Source organism: Malassezia globosa (assembly GCF_000181695.2).
Source record: "Malassezia globosa CBS 7966 chromosome Unknown mgl_sf_3.1, whole genome shotgun sequence".
NCBI lineage: Eukaryota > Fungi > Basidiomycota > Malasseziomycetes > Malasseziales > Malasseziaceae > Malassezia > Malassezia globosa.
In genome coordinates, this window is record NW_001849871.1 from 802982 (window position 1) to 820407 (window position 17426).

Consider the following 17426-nt stretch of genomic DNA (forward strand, 5'->3'; position numbering starts at 1 on the left):
AGCCTCTTGCGGGTTGAACCCAGCCGCATTTTGTACAGTGGATGGAGCCATGTATACGTCCACTTCGTACAACATATTCATCATGTTGGTCGTACATTGCTCCATGGATGTGAGGCCATTTCGAAGTACTTGCATGCACGCTTCGATATGTGCTTCGGCATTTGCACCGTCTGGCAGAACGTATTCAAGGGCATCGATAGCCGGCAGAGTCTGTTCATAAGCCTTGCGGAAGTCTGGTGTGAGGCGACAATGGAGAGTACTAACCATTCGCAAGACCATCAGCATGGCTTACAAGTGCAAGAACACTGATACGCGCAATGTAAGTATTTCATGCGCGGATCGACCACATACGGGTTCACCGACATCTAGCAAGGAAAGATGGATCTCAAACAGCTACAGATGGTATTGATCGGTTGGTATTGATTTTGGGTGTGGAGGCGAATATATAACGAAAGATAGGTGCACAAGGTGTCAGAATCCTCCCCCATCCCTCCCCCCGCCTCATCGCCACTTCTCATCGACTAAAGGATAACGCTCTTAGGGCGATTATTTCAAGTCACATTCCTGAAGATTAGTGCGACGGCTGTGCCTACTGCTTGGCTATGGTAGATGCAGGAAATACTTCTGCCCGATCAAATTGGAATGTTGCTCAGAGCTCTGGCCGGCGGCGAAAAGAGCTGCCGAAGCCTACCAAGGCTATGCAGGCACACACAGATCTAGACTTGGACAAGGACAGCGGAACAACGCGCCTTGTTGACAATGAAGAAGGAAACGGACGCGGTCCCGGTTTCTACTGTGAAGTGTGCAAAAGGATGTGCAAGGACAGTGTGGGCTATTTGGATCATATTAATGGGCGTATGCATTTGCGACGTCTGGGCCAGACGACGCAGGCTTCGCGTGCGACACTACAAGATGTTCGCAATCGAATTGCTTTTATTCGTTCCGAGCGCCAGCTCGGTGCCACGCCTGCGCAACGGTATGATTTTGATGCGCGATTACGGGAGATTGCAGCGGAGCAGCGGCGTGAGCGGCAAGCACGCCGTCGTGAGCATCGTGAGGAACGTCTGCGCAAGAAGCGTCGCATGAACGCAAGCGCGAGTGCAAGTGATACCCATGCGAATGACAATGATGATAGTCCTGTGGCGCTAGAAGACGCTGATGTCATGGCGGCCATGGGATTCGGCAGTTTTGGGCCCAAGCGCTAGCACCCTTTGTATATACCCGACTAAAAATAAGCAAGGAGGAATCCTTCCCCCTCTCCTATGCACGTCGTAAGCTTGCCTTAGATCCAATGATTCACCTCACGCCGCACGCACAAGCGTCAGCATGAATTTGATATCATTTACCTCTTGTTCTTCTTCGCACACGACAGCAGCCTCTGACGGCATATCACTCGATGGGCGCGGCACGCGACGGATGTTTCGCGTGAATACATCAGTCTGGGTCTTCATAACCTCGTCCAGAGCCGCGTTCATCTCGCCAGTAAACCGGTAGTACGAGTCAATTTCATCTGTCGGCTGAAGACCTGCCTTCTTCCTGAGACGTTGGATCCGATTGATGACGTCGCGGGCCATACCTTCAGCTTGGAGTTCCGGGCGTACCTGGCCATCCAGCAGCACCACCACCGAGCCATCCGAGTCGCTTAATGTATGTGGTGGCAGTGCCTTCTCGTCGACGTAGCGCATCGCACGCAGATCCCCTTCGCCGAGAGGAATGCCCTCGATGGTGATCTGATTCGTCATCATGTACTCCTTCGCCTGCGCTGATGTGACTTGATCGAGTCCCTTTTTGACCTTGCCCATGTCCTTACGAAGCTTGCGACCAAGAGTTGGCCAGTCTGCCAAGAGTTTAAAGCACACGCCACACTTCACCTCGTCACTTGACAGCACAAGATCGCGCACATTTAGCTCTTCTTCAATGTAGGATGAGAGCGAGCGCACGTCGTCCAAATACTGAGCATTGCTGTGGAACACGGTAAGTTCGCGTAGCGGGACACGCAGAGGAAGGTTGTTCTTTTCACGCAAGGCACGGCCAAGCTCAATGACGCTCTGTAGTGCACTGAAGCGGCGCTGAATGACCGGGTCCAGGTACTCCTCCTTGACAGAGGGGAACAGCAGAAAGTGAACAGAACGACGATCCTCGGTATTGGGATCTGCGGACGACGAGGGCGGCATAAACTTGCGCAGACCCTGGTACAAGTTTTCCGTAATGAATGGCGTGAACGAAGACATCGTCAAGCACAGCGTGTACAGTGTTTCGAAAAGCGAGTTCAAAGCAGAGATGGTGTCTTCTGGGCCATTCTCGCCCTTCAAGCGCCTGCGATTGAATCGAATGTACCAATTTGTGAGTTCATTGATCATCGTGAGCAAGCGCGGCACGACCGTGTACAATCGATAGTTGCCGAGCTCTTCTCGCACACACTCAATCAAGCTCTGGCATCGGGCAAGAATCCAGCGGTCCATGACGTTGCCGGACACTTTAGCATGAGGATTGTAGACGAAGTCAATGCCAGTGTCCTTTTTAAGTAACGTCACTTGAGCAAGCAGGAAGCGGAAACTATTCAGCCACGGCAAGAACACACTCGCGATGATGTCCTTGACACCCTCCTCACGGAATCGCAGATTCTCTGCACGCACGATCGGTGAATTGATCATGTACAAACGCACAGCATCCGCACCATACTTGTTGATTACAAGTGTCGGGTCGGGGAAATTGCGCAGCGACTTGCTCATCTTCTTCCCATCAGCGGCCAGCACCAATCCAGAAACAATCAGATTTTTCCATGGGGCCTCGCCAAACAAGTGTGTGCCAAGAATCAGCAACGTGTAGAACCAACCACGCGTCTGGTCAAGACCCTCAGAAATAAAGTCAGCCGGGAAGCTTTGCTTGAACGTGTCGGTGTTTTCAAACGGATAGTGTGCCTGTGCATAGGGCATGCTACCTGATTCGAACCAGCAGTCAAACACTTCTTCGATGCGGCGCAGCGTGCCCTTGCCCTGCGCCGATGGAATAGTGATGTGATCAATGTTGTCGCGATGTAAGTCCGTGATACCGGTCACACCCGAACGCTCTTCCAGCTCGGCCACAGAGCCGATGCACACAATTTCGCTCAAGTCTTCACTGACCCAAAGTGGGATAGGTGTGCCCCAGTAGCGGTTGCGGCTCACGTTCCAGTCACGCGCATTCGAGAGCCAGTTGCCGAATCGGTTCTCACCAATGGTTTGGGGCACCCAGCGCGTCTTTTTGTTCGCGGCCAAGAGCTGATCAACAATTGGTTCGACGCGTACAAACCACGAAGGCACTGTACGATAGATAAGCGGCTCACCTGAACGCCAGCAAAACGGATACGAGTGTGTAAGCACACTCTGCACAATCACCTTGCCTTGAGCTTTAAGGTCCTTGATAATGAACTTGTCGGCTTCCTTCACACCCTTGCCAACGTAATCATTCACAGGTTCGATGAAACGGCCGGACTCATCAAGTGGGCAAGGCGGTTGTGCCTCCCTCGAAAAGATGCCATGCGCCAGACACACACGGTAGTCGTCCTCACCGAACGCTGGTGCTTGGTGCACAACACCCGTACCAGCGTCTGCAGTCACATACGTGTCAGACAAGACACGGAAAGCCCGATCTTTGTACTTTTCGTAAAAGTACGGGAAAAGCGGCTCATATTCCAAGCCAACGAGGTCTTTGCCGACATACTTCTCGACCGTCTTGATCTTGGCCTTCTTAGGGTCCTTGTATAAGGTTGTGAGCAAGTTCGGCGAGAGGATGAAGTGACATTGGCGCTCCTCATCATAGATCTTGACGTACTCAAGCTCCGGATGTACACAGAGAGCCAAGTTCGATGGCAAGGTCCATGGCGTCGTAGTCCATGCAACAAGCCACGTGTTTGGATCCTTGCGCAGCGGAAGTCCCACTGTAATCGCTGGGTCCTGCGTGTCTTTGTAGTTACTACCAGCCTCAAAGTTCGAGAGTGGTGTCGTGCATGCATTTGAGTAAGGCATCACACGCAGTCCGCGGTACACGTGCCCTTTGTCAAACAGGGTCTTGAACACCCACCACTCGGTCTCCATGAACTTGGTGTCCATAGTCTTGTAGCCATGATCAAAGTCGATCCAGCGACCCATGCGCTCGACCGTCGAGCGCCATTCTGCCTGGTAACGCATGACAATGGCCCGACACTCGGCATTGTACTTGGGAATACCCATCGCCAGAATATCTTCCTTGCCTTTGACCCCCAACTTCTTGTCGATCTCGTGTTCGACAGGCAATCCATGGCAATCCCAGCCGAAACGACGGTCTACATAGTGACCTGTCGAGTGAGCGAATCGAGTAACGACATCTTTCACTGTGCCTGCCAGCAAATGTCCGTAGTGAGGCAAGCCTGTGGCGAACGGTGGTCCATCGTAGAACGAAAAAGGCTTGCGACCCTTGGATTGCTCCAGCGACGTCTTGAAGGCGTCAATGGCCTTCCAATACGCAAGCACCTCTTCCTCTTGCTTCGCGAAGTGGAATGCGCTAGATGTATCGTGCTCCGGGAACACCGCGTCCGGGTTCGCCATTGTCGTCAGAGAGAAAAAGATTCCTCTTGGAATGGGATTTTCGAAGAATTACACGTGTATGACTCGCCGTGTTCGTGGCTCATTCGTGATCCGTGTTAGTTTGTCGATGTTAATGTACCTATTAGGTTAACTCCAAGATGCAGAGTATCTGTCTCATATTTGTTTCGCAGGACCTCTACTGCTGGATTACAATTTGCGTTGCTTTCAACGCCCCTTGATCCATACATGCGTGCGCACACACGACTGGCTATAATACAAGTAACATTGATCATTCAAGTCTGGGCCAGTCCAGCGGTGGTCTTGATTTTTTCATGTCAGACTCGGTACCATATTCACAGCCTACGCAAAGGACGCTATGGCACGGATAAAAGAAGAGTAAGCATGGCAAGTCAAGGAAATGTCCCAATCGTACATGCACACACCCTTACAGTGACGAAGCACCCGTAATAATGTCGATAAGCTCGTTGGTAATCTTGGCCTGACGACCACGGTTGTACAGCAGGTTCAGGTTCGTGATCATATCGCCAGCGTTCTTTGATGCATTGTCCATGGCATTGCGCCTGCTGTTAATCTCCGAGGCATGGCCCTCAACGAGAGTGTAGAAAATCGAGTTGGTCAGCGAGAATTCAGCGAGGTCCTTCGAAAGGCTCTCATCCATCTCATAGGCACCAAACTTAGGCGCCTCCAAAAGCGACTTTTCGGAGTACACTGTTGAGATCACCGACTCAAACGAGAGCGATGACACATACTTGTTGTACACAATGTTGATCTTGTCGAAGGGAATGTCGGCCTTAAGGATCGTTGATGTAATAGCCAGAGCATCCTCGTATGTTGGCACACCCTTGCCGATCTGGTTGAATGACAGTACCAAATTCTTGGGCAAAGCCCGGCTCAGCTGAGCCTTGGCCTTGTCGCCGAGCACGACAACGCTTGGCTCTTCACCACCGGCCTTGGTAAGCTTGGCGACCGCAGCGCGTGTCTTCTTCGACACAGACGAGTGAATACCACCGCAAAGACCCCTGTCGGACGACACAACCACAAAGAGATCGCGACCGCCCTCTTTCGGCGCCTCGACTTCCGACTGCTTGAACAGTTCCTCGCTCGCGTTGCCGAAGGCCACAGCCGAATCCATAGCGCGTTGAGCGCGACCAAGACGCGTCGCGGCAATCATTTTCATGGACTAGAGCAAATGTCAGCAAACCTTGTCCTTCATGCAAACCAAGGAGAAGGATATGCCCCTACTCTTTCGTAACAACACATACCTTCGTGATCTTTTCGATGTTCTTAACACTCTTCAGACGAGCCTCCAGTTCACGGAGCGACGCCTGGGGAGCGGCACTAGCGTGGAAACCGGCCACGGGAGCGACGGCACCGCGCACACTGAGCGCCGTCGCAAGGGCAGGCCTGGTAGCTGCACGGAAGTTCATCACCAATACCGATCGTCGTAGTCGAGGATCGAAATGGTTTCACCAGTCCACTCCGCCCACCACGGACGGGGCAGGTCCACCGCCAGCGTGCGCACAAACCGGCCGGCCGAGCCCGCCCGGGACACGCCGGGTGCACTTCTGTTGACCATGAGTCACGTGATATGCCATGTGGCTGCGGTAAGAGACAGGCTCATATGCACGTCTCGTTTTCACTTTGGGTGTAATACGCTCACTGATGTCTGCGGCACCGACTGAGGAAGCCGCTGCGAAAGAGGCCCCCCCTGTCCAGCCTGAGGCTGCTCAGGATGCCGCTGATCTGTTTGGTGGACTGAAGAAAAAGAGTAAAAAGAAAAAGACGCCGGCTGATATTGATCTTGGCGAGGTACGTGTCGTGTGGGCGTCCACTACGGGCGAGACTTTGGGAGGTGGGGTGCATCAGACGCTAACGAGCAGACAAAGAGCGAGAAGCCTGAGAGCGAGAATCAAAGCGAAGCTCCAGAAGAAAAGGGCACAGATGCTCTAGCTGATGATGCACCATTAGACGTACGTGTTAATGCGTCGCAGCAAAAATGACCGCGTCCCACTAACCGATGGTCAGTTTGGTGACTTGAAGAAGAAAAAGAAGAAGAAGAAGGCTGCCTTCGATCTCGAGGAATTTGAGAAAGAGCTTGGCGAGAGCCGCGATGCCGACAACGTGGATGGTACCGCTTCAGGTGCTGATGGAGACAAACCAATTGACGTTAAAGAGGAGGCACCTGAGTCACAGATGTCCCAGGATGCAGAGACCTGGCACGATTCTGACCGTGACTACACGTATCAAGAATTGCTTCATCGCATTTTCCGCACATTGCGTCAACAAAATCCGGCGCTCTCCGGTGAGAAAAAGAAATATACTATGGTTCCACCTGTAGTGCAGCGGGATGGATCGAAAAAGACTATGTTTGCGAACGTTATCGAAATTTGCAAGCGTATGCATCGCCAACCGGATCATGTCATCCAATACTTGTTCACAGAGCTGGGTACAACTGGTTCCGTGGACGGTAGTCAGCGCCTCGTAATCCGTGGCCGCTTCCAGCCGAAACAGATTGAGAACGTTCTTCGGCGGTATATTGTTGAATATGTCACATGCAAGACGTGCCGCTCACCCAACACGCTTCTCACAAAAGAGAACCGAATCTACTTCATGACTTGTGAAGCATGTGGTTCTCAGCGGTCCGTCAGTGCCATCAAGACAGGTTTCCAGGCACAGACAGGCAAGCGCAGCAAGATGCGCGAATAACTTGTACACTTATGTCTTATTCTCTATCCTGTGTGAGTCCGTAGAAGTTAAAGGGTATGTTACGGCTCCGTCTCACTGTCTGAAGAGTATGCGACGAGAGTGGTGATCGACGAGGGCGGGTCTGAAGTGGCTGTACACGATACTGTGGTATTTGCCAACGTGGCAACGTTGGTAGTGCTCCCTGCTCCAATACCATTGGTATTTTTGTTTGGGTCCTTGTTGTTTTCCGCCGGATTCATACAAGAGGCTCCAGGAGCCTCGTTATGGCGCACATGATTCCTCGGACGAGACGCGTTTTCTGGGACTGTTTCATGCGGTTCCAGAGGTAGAATGCAGACATGGTTTCGACGCTCAGCATCTCTGCACGCCTCAATGTCCCAAATTTCAAGTTCAAAGAATTCAACAATACCGTATGCGGTGGGTATAGAACGCAGAACTTTCTCGAATGACAAACCAGGCTCAATGCGAACATAGCATTGTCGCAAAGTAGACGATCCTGGGGACTTGGCAACATCATTTTTATCAGGTCTCAGCTGCGATACAGCATCCAGCACGTGTGGCGGAACAATAGATGGTTCGCTTGGAGTGGGTGAGTGGACGCAGTTTGATGACTCCAAGGCTGAGCCTTTTCTTATCCACCAGTCGAGGAACTTGGCTGAACTTTCATTACGAAGCCGTTTTTCGTACACATGCAAGAGCATAACACTATTTTCAGGTAGAATGCCTCTTTCATGGGCCGAAGCATATGGCACACCCAGACTGGACCACACACTCGGCGAAATGAGCGCAGGAGTAGCAGATTCTGACTTGATCCTCTTGGGAGCGCGTTCAGGATCCGATTGGTGGCTTTTCCATTGAGAAAGACTCATGTTATTCATTCGAGCGCAGATGCGTTCCATCTCAGATAACACACAAATTGTCATGTCCACACTTCCCTCAAGTCGATGGATAAGCCAGCCACCCTTTTGAATGTGAGAGAGTGGATTGTTTGGTTGAGACGGTGCACAAGGAAATGTTATCTGTGCCGTATACAACATACATCGACGTTTTGCATCCCATTGTGTCCGGTTCATTTTCCGCTTCGACATGCCATCAGGGAGAAGCATGATGGGCAGCTTATGGAATGCGAGCTGTTTCGCAAGAGCTTCGCGCCTCTGCTGCGTGACTGGCACATGGCGAGTGCTTGATCCTGGCAAACCGTTCGGGACACCATTCATCAACTTAGCATCGTATATGGCTCGTCCTGTAGAAGAGACCATCCGCCCAACTTGATTAAGAAACTGGTAATCTTCCATCATCTGATTGTAGTCGTATGCGTTCATCGGCACGTATCGAGAAGGAGGTCCGCGATTACGGCGCAAAAGTGAGAGACGAGGCCCACGTTCATTTGCTTGTGCATGTTGGATTCGTGCCTGCTGGCATTCTGTTGCTTGCTTGTGATGGTTGTAACATGCAAGAGAGCATGTTGTAGATTGACAATAGGGACATGTATATTTTGACTCGGAGCCTTTACATGCCACACAGGTGCCCCTATTCATGGACGTTCGGCGATGCTGCGATTACCCCACGTCGCGTATTGTCAACGTCGGTGTCGAAGTAGTTCTGTATATCTCCAAGTTGCACCTGTCAAAAAATAGATATTTTTATTCTCTTTTCCCCAGGTTCTCTCGCTGTCCAACCATAAAGAAAGTCCTTCTTGGCCGTATGAAAGTCGAGGGTGCGAGAAAGCCATATAAATAGTACTTCCTAGTTATCACTACACAGTCAACGTCTACATTAATCAACACGCTGCTTTTTTTCTGCAATCTCATCCTTAGGAGCAAGACCGAAACGCTCGGCTCGCCGTTTCCTACGCTCTTGTTCCTCCGCCTGCTGTTAGTAGCCCAATTTCACGTACATCCACACTTGTATCCATTGATGGGGTTGATTTGACACCCTTGCCGCTTACTGAAGCCTTTGGTCCTGATGACTTTGTGGCTTTGCTCTTGTTCAGTTCGGATTCAAGGCGATCTACGCCGTTAGCCTCATTTGTCTCAATACCGAACTTATGGATACGCGAAATTTGCTTTTCGAGATCATCATACGGCTGTCCAAAACGGATAGCACGCGACTTTCGCTTTTCCAGCTCGGCAAGCAAGTCTTCTTTCCGTTGGGCGGCCGTTGAATCTGCTGCATTGCTTGGCTGGCCAGTGTCAGTTGTCTTGTTCTCTGGAAGAGTTGAAGACGTTGCTGTAGAATCAGACGAAGCTTTTGATGGCTCTGATGCTGGCGCTGGGACTGCAAGAGGCTTGGTTATGTTTTGTCCAGTGGACTCAGCCGGCTTTTGTGGCGCGGCTGTTTTATCATCGCCCGCGGCATCCTGCAGAGTCTGGGTCGCGTCAGGATTCTCAAGGAGCCGCTTCACTAAGTCAGGCTTATTTCCAGACGTAGGCAGTTGAGCCGAGTGCAAGAGCTCCTTGAGCTCCGCTACTTTGAGAGCTTGGAGTTTGGCTTCCATCGTGCTTGGCGGGGAAGTACCACAGGGACGCGACGCGAACTTGTGCCTCAAAACAGGCATTATGGCCTAGCAGGCAGTTTGAGTGCTAACGCACGGCCCTCGCCACCTGAGCCATGTTACACACCTGCAGTGGGTGGTGACCCTATCACTAGGACTTCATACAGCTTAACCCGTCAATCTAAAGTACATAGGCTTCATCAAGGAGACTAAATACCACGATGACGGCGCACCATGTTTTGTAACCCTTGTAGCCAGTTTTGCCCGAGACGACTTCGAACGAGTGCCCAAGCTAGTAGACCGAGGACACAGACTAGGTACAAGAACACAATCGATTGGTCTCTTGTCGGATCACGTACTGCGCATGAGAGAAATGAATCAGGAGGAACTTACCAAAGCATTTTGCCCACACTTGACCCTCGAATCCTGTGGCTGTGTCGCTATTCGTTTCAACAATTTGCGCACCTCGACAACCCTCGACCTGCTCGACACAAAAGTTCTTCGTGCAGGTGCTACAGAGATTGCGACCATCCTTGGGCCAGTATATGGGAATGAGAGTTACATTAGTTGTAAAGCATGTGCACTTGCACACATGCACGAAGCGCACCGGCTGATTGTAGATGCTCCATTTTCTCTCCTCTAGCTTGTTCATCGCGCCAAATGAGCGACGGCGACAGGGGAGAAGTGTGGAGCAGGCGGAGGATGCGAATTTCCAGCTGGGTTCTTCCATTTCCTGACACATATACGTACATTCATCAACTATGCACCCATATGTTTTTGGAGACTAGACAAGAAACGACTTTCGAACTCATTCGGAAGGAATTCACCTTCATGCGTGAACCATTCACCTGGAATCAGTCAAAATATTCAACATACCGTGGTGGCCGACAATAATACGTCCCTTTCTCTTCGCGCGCACTGTGCGACTGTCCGAGCCAAGACGCATGTAGTTTACATCAAGCTCATACGAAGGAGGAGTCAACACGCTCAGACCTTCCTTGGTCCTTTCTACGCTCTTCGTTGGACCTTTCATGTAAGGCGACTTGATCAGAATGCACTCAAGTTCGCTCTGAGCTGTGTCAGGACCTGGATTATCACAAACACGTGGGTGAACATACTGGCTGTTCGGTAGTTTTTCGCACTCCAGAGAATACAATTGGACCTCGGATATAATTGGCAAGAGTCACTAGCACATATGCACTGAAGAAGCTTTATGCCTTAGCACATGTATAACGTACATCGAAACGCTTATAAGGAATATTGGTTTTGAATCGTTCCAAGAAACTTTTTTCATATAAACGTAGCCCACAGAAGCAAGCATGGTGATTGAAGCGGCAAATTGGAGAAAAAGTAGGGCATCATCTATCAGGTGTGATGCAGCAAATGGTCGGAAGGAAACAGTGGATGTGTTTTTGTCTTCCGATTTCGTTACTTCACGTTGCCGTGTCAAGATCTACTAGTAAGCGAGTCGCTGGATGTGAGATCGTACATACCTGTTCAAGCACATCATCACAATGAAACTTGATTTCCTTCTGATTGTATACATTGCAATATACTTTGCCGTCCGCACGCGCCGCGGGCTTGGATTGAAATATGCCCATTTTAACAAGCTACTCTTAAGTGGATATGCGTGGTCGACTTGACAATCGAAATGCGTGAACAGTATTCGTGTCGAGGTGTCGACACCGTGGCACAGGAGCCAGGGGCGGCTGCAGCGATGGACCAAAATGAGTGTGCACGTGATCCACAAGCGCGTCTCAGACATTGAGCACATGTTAGAATGTCTACCTTGGTGGTATACGGACCAAAGCTCGTAGAGCACTATTTAAAGTCGCCCCAAATATTGGCGAAGACATCCTCGTTCTTGCTCGATGAAGCACTAGACTGTTCAGGGTGTGTAGGTGAGCTCCAAATGTCCTGAGTATTGAATATGTCGCTCGTCGGCGGTGCACGCGCCTGTATAGGGGAGTTGGTTGACTGTATAGGCGATGAGCCAAGATTTATCGAGGCCATGTCTGTGGTAAGATCACGATGGTTGCCCGAAGACATCGATGCAAACGGATTATCAAGTGATGCCGGTTTGACTGAAGATGGTGGGGGAGCTGAGAACAAACTTAGAATTTGGTCCTTCGCGGGATTCTTCTTTGGCGCACTGGTTGGACGAGATACCGAGGGTACTGGATCTTTGGATGCAGTATCATCCCAGTCAAGATCAAAAAGACCACCACCTCGACCAGTGTTTTTGGTTGATGCCGATCCTGATCCCGATATTGCTGGCTTAGGTGTCAAGGCAGGCGCTGCACCTATGTTTGCGGTTGAATTACTTGTATCATCATTCAGCAAATCCATCAAGGATCCGGTTGGCGCTGAGCGCTGAATCTCGGGAGCCCCCGACATGTTTGCTCTTGTGGCAGACGTAAGTTCGGCCTGTGCCCGCGCCCCCGTCGAGAGACCGGACACCGTTGCTGGTATAGAGGTAGTTTCGTTAGCAGTTGTCATAGGCGTAACACTAGGCTTATCTGCATCGAGCACTGAGGGGTCTTCAGGCGGAGACCCATCCATCGCCCATCGACGAAGTTCATACTTGCTGCGAATGAAACTCTCCACCTTGTGGTCGGGGGGGGCGTGCCCCTCCTTCAGACGTGCCTCCCAATATGCATTTGCACGTTTATTCCCCCACTTCTGGATGGAATGCATCTGCTCAGGTGTCCAGATATCAAGGTCAATAGATTTAACACGGCTTATGTGCGTGCCCATGCTGCGATGAATACCGGAACAACGAATGCACAGGAAACACCCGATATTCCACGACGCCCATCGCGTATCATTCCTCTTGCAGTCCGCACATTGCTTATTTTCTGGTTGCTTCACGAGTGAACGCAGAGTTCTTGCGTTAGCCTCGGTCTCTGCACGAGACTGTGGCTTGCGACTTGCATACGACATAGACATAATCAACACTTCAACATTAGCAAGCGGCGCTGGGTCGTGGTTAGCCAATGAATGATCACGTGATAGGCACTGACGCGGATTTTGATACCCCCGTCATGGCGACACTGGCCACGAGGTTGGGCGTGTAAAGGGCGTACCAAACGGAGCAACCTTCCATACACATGTGATTTCGATGAGCTTCTCATAGTACTAGACGTTAGAGAAAGCATTTTGAGACGAATATTGAGAAATTGGGGCTCTTAAATTGACTTTTTTTGTCATACAAATGCAAGTGTTAAAGGTTCAAATGTTTGTTCACTAAAGCGTGGATCTGTAAGAGAAGGCCATACTGCCTTATTCGGCTGCCATCCTACAGGTTCGTTTGCCGCAAAGCGAAATCAACATATGTTGGAAAGGAACTGGTACATTTTATGCCACACAGGCTCTCTGACACAACAGTACGAGTCTATTGGGACGTGTCGTTGGATACATGGTATATATATATATATATATATATATATTCAGTTGAATCCTGAAGGTATTGGGAAAATAACATTAAGACAATATAGATAACGATCGCACGCACAAAGTGCAACAACTGTTGATACTCAGAGACCTACTTTTCATCCAAGCAGCTTAATGATTCTGAAAAAATAATAAATATGATGATAGAAAAAAAAATTGTTCGTTTCACGATGCTTGACCGAACCCTATATTGACCTTCACAAACCAGCAGGTGTGAGATATAGTCCTTTCTCAACTCGGGTCAACACGCGCGTAAATAGCGTGTGGCGTTGTGTCAGTTGCGAAATTATTTCTAGAGACGCGTCTGACGCGTTTTTAAAACGGCCAGCACAGTCACCTTTTTCCACACTTCGTCTGATGAGCGGAACGGCACATGATCCATTCGTGTTGGCACCGGACTCTAGTCCGTCGGCTAGTCGCGACACCTACACAAATCATGCAAAGATCCCTGTGCAGGATTCTGGTGCTGATTCCAACTCGTTTCGGCAAAATTTAGAGAAATTTCAATACCATGATCCGTCCACAACGAGCACAGCTCCAAGACAGGCAGATGGTGTCAGCTCTGCGTACTCATCTGCGTCAGGAAGTTCACCTACGCCTTCTGACAGTATCTTGCATATTAAAGCTACGCGTCTTGCGCGTTTGTTCTCAAGCTACACGGTTGACCAATGTGTGGACGTATTGCGTTCTTCTAACTATGATCTAGGCGAAGCTATTGAAAAGCTTCGTCCTAAAAAATTAGAGCCCCCTCCTCCCTCTCTTCAACATTCATTCGCAATGCCTGTCTTCCATCCTGCTGCGCCTACTCCTGTTCCTGCTCCTGCAAGCCGCCCAACTGCATCGAAACGCCCACCCAAACGCAAGGCACGTGCTGTGTCGGATTCCGACTCGGATGGATCATTGAGTCTTGATGACGCATCTACAGATGAAGAAGAGTTTGGCGATATGGATGAACGCACGATTCACCAGCAACAGCAAGCACTGTCCTGGTTCAACCAATGTGATGCACCCGATTTGATCGACACCATTAACTGCTCAACAGAACAAGCCAACACGATAATGAATTTGCGCCCGTTTGATACTGTCGACGATGTCTATGAGAAGCTGGGTGATAAGTCAAGCAAGGGCGTATCACCTCGTCTATTCACAAACTGTGTGGAACTAATGGCAGGTTACATGGAAGTCGATGAAGTGCTTGCAAAGTGCGAATCAATTGGGCAGCAAATCAACGACGCTATGAGTTCATGGCGTATGAAAGAAGAGGCTGCATTGGATCCATCTAGAAGCAAAGAGGATAAGTTTCTTGACAAGCAACCAAGCAATTTGGCGAAAGATGTGGTGCTGAAAGATTATCAGTTAACAGGTCTTAGCTGGCTCAATCTTTTGTATCAGAAGAATACATCATGTATCTTGGCTGATGAAATGGGGCTCGGTAAAACGTGCCAGGTAATTGCTTTCCTGGCTCACCTAAAAGAAAATAATAAGCGCCGAGGACCCCACTTGATTGTGTCACCGTCGTCTGTATTAGAAAATTGGGCGCGGGAAATTCAGCGTTTCTGCCCCAATTTGCGCATGGAAGTATATTATGGCTCGCAGGCTGAACGCCGTGATTTGCGTGCGGAACTCAAAGGCCGCGATGACTATGATGTGCTCCTTACTACGTATGACATGGCTACAGGTAGTCATGATGATCATACGTTCTTACGGAAACGTGGTTTTGACGTTTGTGTGTTTGACGAGGGCCATATGCTAAAGAATCGCAAGTCACAAAAATACGCCAAGTTGCTGCGCATCTCCGGGCGCTGGCGTCTACTACTCACTGGTACGCCTTTGCAGAATAATTTGCAGGAACTCGTTTCGCTTCTAAATTTTATTCTTCCGGATTATTTCACAGATGCTGAGGAAGCGCTGGTGGCTATCTTCAAAGTGAAACAAGGTGCAGGTACGACGCAGCTCTCACAGCAACGTGTTGAGCGAGCGAAACGGATGATGCAGCCATTTGTGCTACGCCGACGGAAAGATCAGGTCTTGCGAGGCCTCACAGAAAAGACAGAACGGAATGTCATGTGTGAAATGACGGAGCGTCAAGCACAAATTTACAAGGATGTATTGCAGCGCACAAAAGCAGCGTTGGCTGAGGAACCAAAGGGTAAGAGGGGCACGAACAGGGATACAGCGAATGTGTTGATGGACCTCCGAAAGGCGGCAAACCACCCGTTGCTATTCCGCACATTGTACGATGAGAAGAAGATTGCGGCACTCGCGCGCGATTATGTCCGTGAACCTGAGCATGCGGAAGAGAACTTGCAGCACTTACGCGAAGACTTCACCATCAACACAGATGCAGAGCTTTCGCTCCTAGCGCGTTCATGGAAGTCGACGCGGAGGCATGTACTGCCGGAATCGGAATGGATGAACTCTGGCAAGATTCAGCAGCTTCGTAAGATTATCGACGAGGTTGTCGAGCGGCGTGATCGAATGCTGATATTCTCCCAATTTACTTCTGTGCTCGACATCTTGTGCGTATGTCTAGAGCACATGGGCGTCAAGTATGTTGGGTTTACCGGCCAAACGAATGTGGGTGATCGACAGGTTCTCGTCGACAAGTTTACCAGTGACCCCACCATCCCTGTCTTTTTATTGTCGACGCGTGCTGGAGGTCTCGGCATCAATCTCGTTGCGGCGAACTGGGTCGTACTGTTCGACCAAGACTTTAACCCGCAGAATGACAAGCAAGCCACTGACCGGTGCTACCGGATAGGACAAACGAAACCAGTGACTGTTGTACGGCTTATTAGCCGCGGAACAATTGATGAGGATATTCTGGCACTTGCGCACCGGAAGCTTGAATTGGCCGATCGTGTGTCCGGACAGGCAGCCGAAGTCGAGGGCGATGAAGAACAAATGGAGTCTGATATTAAGGGTCGTATAGCATCGTCACTTCTTGCGCAAGTTCGTGAGCGTTCAACTCAGTAACCATTGGTATGGACGTTCTCCAGCATATTCAACTTGCATGGCGCCTTGGGGCCGGACTTTGGAGCCACAATTTTCGACCTTTTCACCAAATGCCAATGTCTCGACACCACGTAGTTTGACAGCTTTGCCTGCGCCGATAATGATAGCCTCCACCCAATATGATTTGTCGCAATAATGGCGCTACGGTTGGTTAGGCGTGAATTCCTTATCTCGATCTCCAACATTTGGACACTTGAATTTTGCTGAAAAAAACCAAATTGCTCGAGCTCCGCCTGGTCAATACCTCAGCCAAGCACCAAGGCATGGCAAAATCACTTCGGAAGGCAAGGTGAACTACCAAAGCATCTATTTCCGGCGCTTGAGGATACTTCCAGGCGATTTTGACGAGCCTTAAGCCATGTCAGTCGCCTGAGGACCATGCTGTGACGAGAGACGCCGTGGCTCCGTTTCTGAATGGAGAAGGCCCAGCAAAGTAAAAAGAACTCTTTAGCTATGCTGGGGACCACATATATACATAATAGCGTTGGAAGATGGCATTCTTATTGAAAATGAAAGTGTTGTGTTTCAATGCAAACCCATTCTTTATCTTCAGGATGAGTCCGATTCGGATTGCGATTCAGAGCTCTAGCGAGCTGCTTTAACGATTGTCTCCCTCACATTTCTGCATGGATTTTGGCATCAAGTGTTAAATCAGAATGAAGTTATTAGAACGGCCCGGCAATATCTGCCGACACTCACTCTTATTTGGCATGCAGTGCATTCCTTGGTCATGCGGGTGCTGGTTACAACAATATCACGATAACCGAAACATCATGGGGATGTGTCGCATCTAAATCCACTAGTTTAAAGTGTGCTTGATATTGAAGATCGGCCAGTTCTCACGGAGGCAGCATTCGTAACAACACTGCGAAATACTATCCACGACATTGATAGGATACCACATGAGCAGCTTGCAAGAGGGTCGCAGCGTGTTTTCGTGGCAGAAAAATTCCGCACGTGGAACGATCACTGTAATACATTCATGAAGAAATGGATTAATTGGCAGAATCGAAGTTGGATTCGGCCTTGTTTGACCTATGTCTTGACAACAACGTTGCAAGAGACAATGATTCATGGTCCAAAAAGCGAATTTTGGATCACGTCGTCTAAACAATCATGTGCGAGATAGTACATGTCTGAACTGGTGATCTGATATGCCGCAATTGGTTTTGTGTGAATGGACCGGTGGTGTG

General features: G+C 49.9%; 9 protein-coding genes across 9 annotated transcripts; 3 read left to right on the plus strand and 6 right to left on the minus strand.

The window, feature by feature from the left end:
- Positions 1-602: 602 nt before the first annotated feature.
- MGL_1701 (uncharacterized protein) lies at positions 603-1205 on the plus strand (the record flags this gene model as incomplete). The annotated part of the gene is made up of 1 exon (XM_001731466.1): positions 603-1205. One exon carries the CDS (start codon positions 603-605, stop codon positions 1203-1205), a length of 603 nt encoding a protein of 200 aa, XP_001731518.1.
- Positions 1206-1301: 96 nt separating this feature from the next.
- On the minus strand, positions 1302-4565 carry MGL_1702 (uncharacterized protein; the record flags this gene model as incomplete). Its single annotated transcript, XM_001731467.1, has 1 exon — positions 1302-4565. The coding sequence occupies one exon, from the start codon at positions 4563-4565 to the stop codon at positions 1302-1304; it is 3264 nt and encodes a 1087-aa protein (XP_001731519.1).
- A 424-nt stretch (positions 4566-4989) lies between these two features.
- MGL_1703 (uncharacterized protein) lies at positions 4990-5992 on the minus strand (the record flags this gene model as incomplete). The annotated part of the gene is made up of 2 exons (XM_001731468.1): positions 4990-5745; positions 5828-5992. The coding sequence occupies 2 exons, from the start codon at positions 5990-5992 to the stop codon at positions 4990-4992; spliced, it is 921 nt and encodes a 306-aa protein (XP_001731520.1).
- A 235-nt stretch (positions 5993-6227) lies between these two features.
- On the plus strand, positions 6228-7271 carry MGL_1704 (uncharacterized protein; the record flags this gene model as incomplete). The annotated part of the gene is made up of 3 exons (XM_001731469.1): positions 6228-6374; positions 6446-6535; positions 6591-7271. The coding sequence occupies 3 exons, from the start codon at positions 6228-6230 to the stop codon at positions 7269-7271; spliced, it is 918 nt and encodes a 305-aa protein (XP_001731521.1).
- A 59-nt stretch (positions 7272-7330) lies between these two features.
- On the minus strand, positions 7331-8593 carry MGL_1705 (uncharacterized protein; the record flags this gene model as incomplete). The annotated part of the gene is made up of 1 exon (XM_001731470.1): positions 7331-8593. One exon carries the CDS (start codon positions 8591-8593, stop codon positions 7331-7333), a length of 1263 nt encoding a protein of 420 aa, XP_001731522.1.
- A 527-nt stretch (positions 8594-9120) lies between these two features.
- On the minus strand, positions 9121-9768 carry MGL_1706 (uncharacterized protein; the record flags this gene model as incomplete). Its single annotated transcript, XM_001731471.1, has 1 exon — positions 9121-9768. One exon carries the CDS (start codon positions 9766-9768, stop codon positions 9121-9123), a length of 648 nt encoding a protein of 215 aa, XP_001731523.1.
- A 116-nt stretch (positions 9769-9884) lies between these two features.
- MGL_1707 (uncharacterized protein) lies at positions 9885-10417 on the minus strand (the record flags this gene model as incomplete). The annotated part of the gene is made up of 2 exons (XM_001731472.1): positions 9885-9892; positions 10159-10417. 2 exons carry the CDS (start codon positions 10415-10417, stop codon positions 9885-9887), a joined length of 267 nt encoding a protein of 88 aa, XP_001731524.1.
- A 1169-nt stretch (positions 10418-11586) lies between these two features.
- MGL_1708 (uncharacterized protein) lies at positions 11587-12714 on the minus strand (the record flags this gene model as incomplete). The annotated part of the gene is made up of 1 exon (XM_001731473.1): positions 11587-12714. One exon carries the CDS (start codon positions 12712-12714, stop codon positions 11587-11589), a length of 1128 nt encoding a protein of 375 aa, XP_001731525.1.
- Positions 12715-13575: 861 nt separating this feature from the next.
- MGL_1709 (uncharacterized protein) lies at positions 13576-16194 on the plus strand (the record flags this gene model as incomplete). Its single annotated transcript, XM_001731474.1, has 1 exon — positions 13576-16194. One exon carries the CDS (start codon positions 13576-13578, stop codon positions 16192-16194), a length of 2619 nt encoding a protein of 872 aa, XP_001731526.1.
- Between the last annotated feature and the right edge of the window lie 1232 nt (positions 16195-17426).